The sequence below is a fragment of the Diuraphis noxia genome, unplaced genomic scaffold, assembly GCF_037042655.1.
Source record: "Diuraphis noxia isolate RWA-SAM2 unplaced genomic scaffold, SU_Dnox_SAM2 contig0004, whole genome shotgun sequence".
Classification (NCBI taxonomy): Eukaryota; Metazoa; Arthropoda; class Insecta; order Hemiptera; family Aphididae; genus Diuraphis; species Diuraphis noxia.
The window spans coordinates 29,710,162-29,721,702 of record NW_028301714.1 but is presented as its reverse complement, the minus strand read 5'-3'; the positions used below and the strand labels follow the sequence as shown (position 1 = coordinate 29,721,702).

The 11,541-nt window shown below is 28.2% G+C and overlaps 1 protein-coding gene across 1 annotated transcript; it reads left to right on the top strand.

The window, feature by feature from the left end:
* Window positions 1-2,100: 2,100 nt before the first annotated feature.
* p23 (cytosolic prostaglandin E synthase) lies at window positions 2,101-6,462 on the top strand. The gene is made up of 5 exons (XM_015510880.2): window positions 2,101-2,339; window positions 5,167-5,353; window positions 5,447-5,659; window positions 5,734-5,880; window positions 5,968-6,462. The coding sequence occupies exons 1-5, from the start codon at window positions 2,326-2,328 to the stop codon at window positions 6,037-6,039; spliced, it is 633 nt and encodes a 210-aa protein (XP_015366366.1). The 5' UTR covers window positions 2,101-2,325; the 3' UTR covers window positions 6,040-6,462.
* The last annotated feature ends 5,079 nt before the right edge of the window (window positions 6,463-11,541 follow it).

Below are 11,541 nucleotides of genomic sequence, written 5' to 3'. Positions count from 1 at the left end.
AAGGTAGTCGTGGCCCTTGAGTAGAATGTTATCAAAATAATTTGAAACAAATATACAAAATTGATAAAACGTTAAAATACTTTGTACTTGACATATAAAAACCAAACCTAGAAAATCTGATACGTGTTTCAAGTTGTATGGATAAGACGAAGGGCGTTGAAAATTAATGGTAAACTGGCGACACTGTAAGTCATGCCGACTATTATACATTTTATTATTTTAAAATGTACCTATCCATGAAGTACCTATCATAGCATAATTTATTATAATTAATTTCTATGAACTTTCGTAGGTTCTACCAAGACCTAAAGTTGTGTGCATTAAGTACTGCAAATTGCAATAGCACTAGCAATTAGCATACTTACACTAGGTGCAAATGTGGAATAACTAGAAAGCTAGAATGAAATGTGCAGTTGTAAATTAAAAAGTATGCAATACTGGCAAATGGCAATACTTCTATGTTTATTCAATTTTGAACAATACTGTAAATTTATTATTTTAAAATATTTTATTGAGTGGAATTGGATGTGCAGTTGCAAAATTTATAAATTTTAGACTCTGTGTTCAACCAGACTATAACTTTAGGAACCGACGATTTACATAATTAACAGTTATACATTCCTACTAAAATGGGTTTATAGGTACTTTATATAGCACAGTTTAAACAATAATATTATATTTTATATTTTTATGAATAAATTATCAGGATATTAGGACCATTAGATATACATACCTAAGGTATTACTGTCTACTATAATTTACTATTAATGCCTATAACGTATTATTATAGTCATAGCTGATTACCGGTCTTTAACATAATGCAAAGAATAAATTATAATATGTAGGTAACCTATACATACCTACCTAAGGTAATTGCTAATTTTTATTCATCTATACCAGGGCCAACATGGCAACATGAATACGTCCACGAGCCACATGAATAAACACAATAATTTTGAGAGCCAACATTTTAATAAATACAATTTATAATTTTATCGTTATTATCAAGTAAATATTGTTTTTTTTTTTAATAAAACTTGAGTCACATTCAAATATAACGAGAGCCGAAAGCTGGTCACCCCTGCAGATCTATACTAAATTGTGCGATTAAAGAATAAACAATAGCAAGCCTATCATAAGGATTTATTATTAGTATTATTATTTCACCCTAAAAAAAAACCTTGGTTTTAAATCTGATTAATACAGTATGTTGGAAGATATCTTCTAAGACCGTGGTCTGCACTAGTAAATTGCAATCCATAGGTGTCTGCCGTCTGGTAATTAATAAAATAATTTATTAGAATAATCTATTTACATTAAACTGTATAGTTAATGATCTAATATAATATATGATTAATAACTGGTAAATATAAACAATTCAGTTCAAAAGGTTAGGTGAGCTTATCTATATTATTTATACATAATACATATATTATATATATCATTATTCATTTATAAATTATAATGAAGTTGGCTTAATAGGTAATGCAGTGGTGTAGTTATGGAGAGGGGATGGGGATAGATCCCCCCAGAGCCTATTTTTTATGTTTAATGCATTGACCTAGATAGTTATATACTGATATAAGATTATTTGGTTATAAAATTACCCATATTCAGTGGCGTACATTCAAATTTGCTCTGGGAGGGGTTTAAAAAAAAATATTAACACTAAAACCTTCTCTTTAAAACTGTCTATCTAGAATCTGTTTTTTTATAAATATAATATTAACAAATCTTTTTTGAATTTTTGCATAAACTATGCACACCCCATCAATGCTATTCGATGTTTATAAAATATTTTTTCTATTTATTTAGTTTATTAATCGGTTGAAGGATCATAATATGTTTTTTGATAAAATTAATGATAATTAATAATTGATTAATATAAAATCAACATAATTCAGTCATCACTCATCAAGACGTAATGAGCGAACGCTAAAAGTGTTTTAATGGCAGTCTGTAGTAAAATGTCAAGCGCGGTTAATTTGGTGGCGGACGTCTTCGATTTATTCCTCCAAGGTGTGCAACAAACGCCGTTTCTTCCATCAACCGATATCGTAACTCACTGCCAGCCGCCGGGTCGGCCCTCTCCAACCCCACCTCACCACATTACTGGACGATTTTCGTTTCATTCCGCGGTTGCCTAGAGTTGAGTAGTGGCTACTTGTTATTTTTCGATCGCTGAATACTGCAAATTGCCGGTGATCCGTTAGCAAATTTTACGTTTCCCGCGTAAGTCGAATAAGCTTTTCATTTTTGCACAGTTCGGCGACAATACATTGCAATTCGCAACTAGAACCAAGTACCAAGGAGTAAAAACACAACATGACCACTCAACAGTAAGTGAATACCTTTAATTTTTTTTTCTGTCGCTAGTGTGTCCGTACGCGCCATATTGAGTCTGGACTACGGATGGTAACGGGACATGTTGGGTATAGACAACGGAGAGACCATTTGCGCGAGACGTTTGTTTGGCTTTAAGACGCTTGTGCCGTCGACGATAAGTGCTTCCGCTACCACCTCGTGCTCTGGTCAACTGCGCACACGTGTACCCGCCGTTTCCGTATTCCAACTTCCCCACGTCTTGAGATGAACTGTTAGCTTTCCCGAGTTAAGTTCGGGCATCCCTGCCAGTCCCCTCCTCCTCTAAACTTTGACTTGGTTCCTCTCGACATCCGTTTTCTAAAGAACCGCCGACTTCTGCCAGAAGACGCTTGTGTCCTAGCAAGTTGGGCGCGCGCACACCGGTAAATTAAGTCATTTTCGTTACCCAGTTGTGTGATTCAGTGAACCGTTGATCTTTACTTATGGATCTCTCAAATTCGACTCTTAATACTTTATCGATCAAACGTGAAACGCCTCCTTCCGTTCCGCCCCCACCACCCTTGACACCCTCCTCTCTTAAACACCTTAACACTCGCCAATGTACCATGGGAACAAAAGAAATGATAAACCTTTTTTTTTAGTATTTATCTTTGAACCTTGAGGTGTGTAGCTCTCTTACTTTATGATGACTGATTAGGGTTTTTAATTATTATTATTATTATTCTGTCTCCTCTATCAGCGACGAAATTCTAGTGAACAGTGTTTTTGTTCAAATCAAGTACACCCCATTGTGTAACATTACTTCTGACAATAGTATCAAATTGCATGTAGTACTTAAACAATCAATAAATGGTTCGTGACTAATCGTTAATACATATTTAATTCTCCCTATATCTGTACTTAAAATTCTAGTTTATTTTATTCCAAGGCAACCTAGGTAATTATTGTTAATTTATATAAAATATTTTTTTTTTTTAATGGCATCATAATTTTATTTAAAACATTAGTTTCAATAAATCAATACCAAGTACTTAATTGTATTAAACGAGGTATTAAAGACATATGAGAAGATTTCCTAAACATTTTATTTTAAACGTTATTTATTAAAAAATCAATGATTTGTCGTAAATTTACAATATAATTAGGTATTTAAAGTGCTTCTTTAGTTTTCATAATCTGCTTTAATAAACATTTTTATCAGTATCAATAAGGTTTTAAAAACATTTAAAACATAGGTACTCAAAAGTTAAACTCATGTTTGATTTTTAAAATTAGTACCTGACTATTAGGAGGATACTTATTTCTTATATCTAGGTTAACTTAATTTTAATGATTAAAATATTGGTAGATATGAGAATTGAGTATTTAAGTTAATAAAAATGTAATATATATATATATATATATATTATTTTTATTTTATTTTTTTTTATTACTTTAAAGCCTCAACAACTAAGGTTATTAGCTTACATATTTTAAAATATTACTTATATATACAGGTACAATTTACAATACATTTTACAATATTACAATAAAATTATTTTTGGTAGGTATGTATAATTAAAGTAGGGGAATATCAAGGAAAACATATGAAATTATATGAGGTTATAAAGTTTGGTTATTTTTAGGAAAGTTAGAATATTAATAGAATTTTCATAGTCCGGTCCGAGTGCTTCGTAGAGGTGTTCTGGAATGTTTAAGGAGGTTCTGGTATCTGTAAAATTTCGGCAGTGTAGAAGGACATGTTTGATAGTTAGAGCTTCTCCGCAGGTTGTACATTGGGCAGGATCGTCGTGTCTCATGAGAAAGCTGTGTGTAAGCCACGTATGCCCGATTCTGAGTCTATTAATTATGACTTTGTGGCGTCTCTTGGAAGTGTGTGTTGGCCAAGGGTTGATATATATTATTGTTAGTTAATTATTTCTGTTTTTAATAAATATAAAAATGACTTATAACTGATAAATATTTTTAATGGACAGTTTATTAATAATAGGCTCAGGTAAATGTACTGTAAGCTATGTTATGAATAATGCTTGTGCTGTTGAAAATACAATTATTAGTTGTTAATAATTATTTATTCCAAAAGGAAAAATAATAAGTAATTTTTAAAATATCAAATACAACATTCAAAATCAATAAGATGCTAATACAAAGTCAAAAAAGTTCTGTAGTTTAAGTGCAAGTAAGCAGTTTAAAAACTTCATAATGTAACATTTAATTTTGACACTGATTTGCAAATAAACAAGTCATTTAGGTTCCTATAAAACAAAGTAAAATATATATAATTTAATTTTGATGTTCATAAAATAATTGTGTTTAATTCTTTAAAACCATTGCCTTACTTAACTTTTTACCTATATAGGTATGTTTAATATTAATATTGCCTATCATTTTGTGTTAAAATAATAAATATACTATTTTTTTAATTGCCTGCATTGTGACTTTATACTAGATTTAGCTTGTATCTTATAATTTCTATGAGCGTTAGAATAAAAATGTTCTAAAAATTAGGTATATATATATATATATAATTAAGTATATGAAGTACAGATTGTACTTCTGACACAACACTTTTGAAATAAATCTTGATTTATATTAGGTATAATTAACAATATTGATTATGTAACTTTTTAATGAAAACATATACTCCTGTTATTCTGAAAAAATATAATATTTTTTATGATTCGATGTTTAATTTATAATATTTGAATTTGTTTTTTTCGTATCTTAAATTAATAATCACCAATATGAAGAACTGCTTATTTTTAATGTATATTTTGCAAAATCTAATACCTACTACATCTATGACAATGGATAATACATTATTCAAATTTTTTCTTTCAGGTCTTTGATCCCTCCAGTCGTTTGGGCACAACGTAATGATGTTGTATATGTTACCTTTTGTGTAGATGATTGTATAAATCCAGACATTAAAATTGAAACTGAACAGATAGTTTTCCATAGTGTTGCTGGCTTGGAACAGAAAGTATATGATATTACCATACCATTATATGGAGCAATAGAACCTGAAGTAAATTTAATTAATTGATTTCATATTGCCTATCTATTTATTGGTAACCTTGTTATTTTTAATGTGTTTTTTTTATATACATTTATATTAAAGATTAGCAAAACAATAGTTGGTGGTAGATACATTGAACTGATTTTGAGAAAGCCAACTACTGACACGAAATATTGGCCACAATTAACCAAAGAGAAAAAGAAATACCACTGGTTAAAAGTTGATTTTAAGAAATGGAAAGATGAAGATGATTCAGAAGATGAAGCTGCAGCAGGTGGTGGTGGAGGATTGGGTGGAGATGGTAACATTGACGATGTATGTCCAATAGATCAAATAATAACATTAATATTATGTTTTATTTAAAATATTTATTTATTTTTGTAAACTAGATGCTCAATATGATGGGCGGTGGTGGCGGCGCCCCTAAGTTTGGTGGTTTAGGAGGAGGCTTGGGAGGAGACTACAATATACCTTCTGATGAAGATTCTGACGATGAAGAAATGCCTGAACTTGATGACATTGAAAGTGATACTGCGGTAATTAATATGCAATTTCTTTAAATGTTTAGCTGCATATTTTACAATGACATATAATTTTTTATTAATTAATTAATTATTCTACAGGGCAAAGGCAAAGAGAAGAGTGAAGAAACCCTGCCTAACCTTGAAGAAGTAAAACCGAAAACAACCGCCTAATCTACTATTGTCATTATCTCATTCTTCCGAATTTTTGTTCACATAATAATACGGTTTAATTTAAATGATTTTGTATGTGTAATTTTTACATCAATCAAACATAATTTATGCTCTAGTGTGTGCATTAACATTTTTCATTCAGTTTAATGCCTATTATAGTTCACTCTGCCTGATTTATTTGTGAAAATATGGTTGAAACTTGAATTTTCTTCGTCCCATTCCTTTTTGCACCCCTAGATGAAAACTCCTGTAATTTTGTCATATAATTTTTTTTATTTGTTGAATGATAATTCCTTCAATTCCTATAGAAAATCAATTTACAGAAAGGCATTTTAGTAATGAATACTTTTTAATGTCACCTAACTTTATATTGTTTCATTAAACATTGATAATGAAAATTAAAATTAATGCATTCTGTTTTAAGTTGTCTTATGATAAATTTAATTGTCTATATTAATTATATATTATCTTTTTAAGCTACTAGTTTTTTTCAGATCTTATATAGTAGTAAGATATGCAAATGAATAATTGAATGTGAAATTAATCATTACTCAACTTAAAATATTGCTGTGGTTTTTAAAAGTAAAATATGAAGGAATCTAGATATATCTGCTCAATTTTTAATGATCATTATATATAATTATATAGACTGAATGTAATTAAAATATTTTTTAGTTTAAAGGAATATACTTATTTAAAAAAAAAAAAAATTTATAGTGATAACAGATCATAATTTTAAATTTCAAATACAAAGATACTTGTTACCTAAACAATTAATATTTAGTATGTTTTTTTTCCAACATCATTTATTTTTATATTTAATTAACATAATGGCATTTATAAGTTAGTCATCTCCAACTTCTTAAAATGATTTAAAATTTATTCAGATTTAATTTCATAATTAATGTTATTACTTATTATATTATATTATAATTAATTCTTTGAAATCCTGTCATTGATGAATGATAACTATTCCAATATACCTAGTAATTAAAGTTTCTAATATACAACTAAACATAAATAAACTAACAAATATTTATTTTTAATGTGGTAATTTTACAAAGGTACACATCAATTTAATTGACATCATCATTTGATAATAATTTTAGAGCATTTTATGATGATATTCAGGATTTCTGGTATCTACTATTTTCAGATACGTATAAAATACATATCTGATTGTGTAAATGTGTATTCAAAAATAAATGAAATTTCTATATGGACATAGATTTGAAAACATTCTATGTTTAATAACATGTGTAATTAATATAATTTCTTGATGAATCTTTGAATGTGATTTGAATAGTTGCTGATAATTATAACTGCTTTAAAATATTACATATTTTAAAGTTTTATGTAATTTTTATCACTGCGATTATATTATTGAAACCAAGAGATGCATACTGTTTAGTACACATATTAATTAATAACAGAGTATTTGAGATGTTAAATATTCAAATTTGTGCATATTAAATGAAAATCACTTAGCATCTTGATATAAGTTTTTTTCAAAACTAATTAATAAAGTGAAATTTGTGAGATATTAAATTTGACATTAATGGACTGAATTATTTATATATATATATATATAAATATCTTGCTAAAAATTAATAATAAACTGTTCTAATATATTGGAATATACAATTAAATTTTAAAATAGTTTTTAAATTATCTATTTTATACGTATTTGTCTAATTATAAAATAAATGCATTGTTTATCAACTTGTCTATATATCAAATAAACATGACTTCATGAATATATTTATTCTACATGTAAGAGTAAGTTCATGTAAAGAAAGCGAAATAATATTGTTTATTGATTCCTTAAAAATTTTTAATTGTTTTATAATTAAATATTACCAATTTAATTTATGAGGATCCCTTTCAACAAATGTCTTGGTTTTTGGTAAAAAGTTCTAGGCAATTAAAACAAAAATATTATATTGATGTATAGTTTCTTATGATTAATAATTATAATTTAACTGATATAAATCTAAGCATTTACAAATAAGTAATGCAATTTTTACGATAGGAATCCAAACTATCTACTATGACATATGTCAGAAAAATTAGGTGATCGACGCCACTATACTAATACTAATAATGTATAATAATTAATTATACAAATATTATAAGTTTATAATATATATTTTTTTTTTCCAAATGCATTATCTCGGGGTTTAAATCCCTATAATATTTGGTGACTAAATTTGATAAATTATTTTTACTACAATTCCCAAGTTCAAAAACGTCTAACCAATAGCATTTTCTAACGTTTTTCCACAATTAAGCGTAGCATGACATCGTAGACCTTAACCTTAACGTAACATTGTCTACTGACTGAGAAGCGGTCCCATTTTATCTTCTTAGACCTTAAACAAAATAAAGATTTCTATAAATATTTTTTAACCCTAGGAGCTTCGATATTTTGTTATGTGGGTTGGTTGACAGTTGTCAACCAACAATAAATTATTGATTTAATTATAAATTAAGTTCTTAATTGTTCTGTGGTACTAAGTCAGTGGCGTATATAGGGGGGGGGGGGGGGCTAGACCCGGGCCCATAGTGAAATTTTATTATACAGTCGTTGCCATAAAAATTGAGACGGCGGCATGGGCGCTTTTTGGTGTAGGCTGTTTTTGTTTAAATTCATCTAACAGCATTCCAAAAAATGCTATTGAAGCTTTAAAAAAATGTTACAATGTTGAATTTCCACCAATATATGGCCTGTTGAAAATATTATGTCCCATACCTGTTACTAATGCATCTGTTGAAAGGAGTTTTTCAACACTAGGTCGACTTAAAACATTTTTGAGAAATCAACAAGGAAACGTTTGATTGTCGGGCCTTGCATTGATGACGATGTTGAGGATATTGTTAATATTTTTATTTAAAAAATAGAAATATGAATTTTACATAATATTAAGACAAAAAAATGTCAAGTCTACCTACTGTAGAAAAATGCTTAATTTATTATGTATCTTATTTAATAATAAATATATATTAATACATTTTAATTCCTATATTTGTATCATTTATGTCATAATTAAAACCACCAGTTCCCAAAAAAATTTTTAGTTGTAGCTATGCTGGGGATAAATTGGCCCATAATGAAAATAATTCTTATATACGCCACTGTACTAAGTAGTCATGACCAATGGTGCCACTAGGATCTATTTTCAATGGATATAACCCCCGTATACATATAAAAAAATGGTTATCTTCACGTTAAAATTTTACTTTTAAAAACATTTCGCCCAAACTAAATGACCTTACGCCAGTTCTCGGAAAAATGCGAGGGGACTGGGAAGTGATGAAAATCAAAACCATAAAACTTTAAAATGTCTAATATATTTTAATTTTTTTAAATAAATAATTATTTATGAGGTTGTTTAATCAGTGAAAATTGTGGTTGAACCCTTTACTCCTTCCCAAGGTACTATTGTAATTAGATAATTATTTAAACATAAAGCTGATGTAAAATTAGTTATTAATTTGAGGTTAGCTACATCTTTGTAAATGCATACATTTAATTCAAAAGGTTCCTTCTATCTGAACTGAAGAACTTTTAGGTTCTCACTAAAGATGTTTTGACATTAAGTTTTGACTAAAAAAAATGAACTGCTTGTGTTAATGAGGAAAAATTTTGTGAATTTTTAGATGTGCTGATTAATAAAAAACGTTCAAAATGTCTCCTAAACAATTTTATATTTTGATAAAATACCTTTTGGTTCCAATCCAACGTATACTGCTCAATGGTATAGGTACTTAATGTAAGGTTTTAAATTCGGTAATAATCATATTGTACCCTATTGGCAGGGCCGCATTATACTAGGTGCAAATGGAGCATTTTCTCCAGGCGGCAAATTTTGAGGGGCGGCAAAATTTGCACTACCAGTCTAATAAATAATAAATTACAATATGTTAAAATATTTTTTTACTATGGATATTTTTAAAAATAATTTGTAAATTAAAATTGAAAATGATGCTAAATTATTTTTATTTCTCAATTTTGAATTCTACTTATAATGGAATCAAATGTGAATAATTGTCGTTACAATAATTATTGTCATTCGTCGACTATCCTAATTCTTAAATTAAGTATTGAAAATTGGATTCGAATATCGTACGGTAGATAAGATAACACATACATTAGAACGGAACCCGCATGTTGACGTTAAGTAACGTATATACGATGTCTTATCGATTTCGATTACAATAATTCATAGAAGTAGCCTATCGGCTATAACTTATATAGGTATAAGCATTGATTAAATATTATATAATTGTATTTTTGATCGAATATCTACAATTTGTGTTTAATATCAAATCTCAATATCTGCAGTCGCTTTAGTTGTAAAAAAATTATTTGCGATCATCTCTTATACATGAAAAAATGTCAAACTTGTCGATATTGTGCATTGAATCAGATTTGGTGAAAAACATGAAGTGGGAAGAACTGATTCATCAATTTGCCACAATGAAATCCAGAAAAAAAGATATTTAAATTCAGAATTATTTTATTTTAACTATTTACCATAAATATGAAATGTAAAATATTTTGATATAAATACTTAGATAATAAATAAATAAATACTTACATATTACTTCATGTTTTTTTATGGTTTTTTTGGTGGTGGTGGAGGGGGTGGCGGCTGGAGGAGCGGCAAAAAATGTTTGCTCCATGGCGGCATTGGGCCTTAATCCAGCCCTGCCTATTGGTAGGTACATGATTCATAATTCTTTTTAATCAAGCCCGAAATAATTACTACAATGATTTAATGTACAATTTTGCCATGTCGTATTAGATTTCGGATTTATATGCACTGAAATAGGTAGGTAATCAAAGTACAGTAGAATCTCGGTATAATCCGAAACATATCAGACCACGCTACTGCAGGATTAATGTGGGGTTCACAAAAAACGCATTTTTACTTATTGAATTTATGTATTTCTACAACAAAAATCTTTACAAAGTAATCATTTCTCATAAATTGATTTTAAATATTTTATTGTAATTCAAAATCCAATAAGAAACCGTGGTCATAATATTATTATGAAATTTAAACTAAATTTTCGAATTTAATAAACACATTTAAATTTTTGTCGATAAAAAAACATAAGTTTTATGTAAGACTTCTGGTAAGGTTTTTAATAGCATCTTAAAAATATCTAAGGTACATAAGTACGAATAGTACGATTATTTTTATATGCATTTAAAGTTGATAAAATTTGTATAATACTTTCAGTTAAAAATAAACTAATAGAAAAAGCATAGCCAAAATAAAAAAATTAATATAAAGTCCCCCACAAGTTTTCCTGCTTAAATAAACAAAAACTATACCGAAAAGTTATGCTATTTAAAGCTTAGATATATTTTCGATTTTAACCAAATATTTTTAATTATTTAATTTTTTTTATTAAAAATTAGTTAAACAAGTGTGATTAAATTTTGGATAACATACCATTTCTGCTCAAAGTTGTTTTTCTTGTATAATTAAA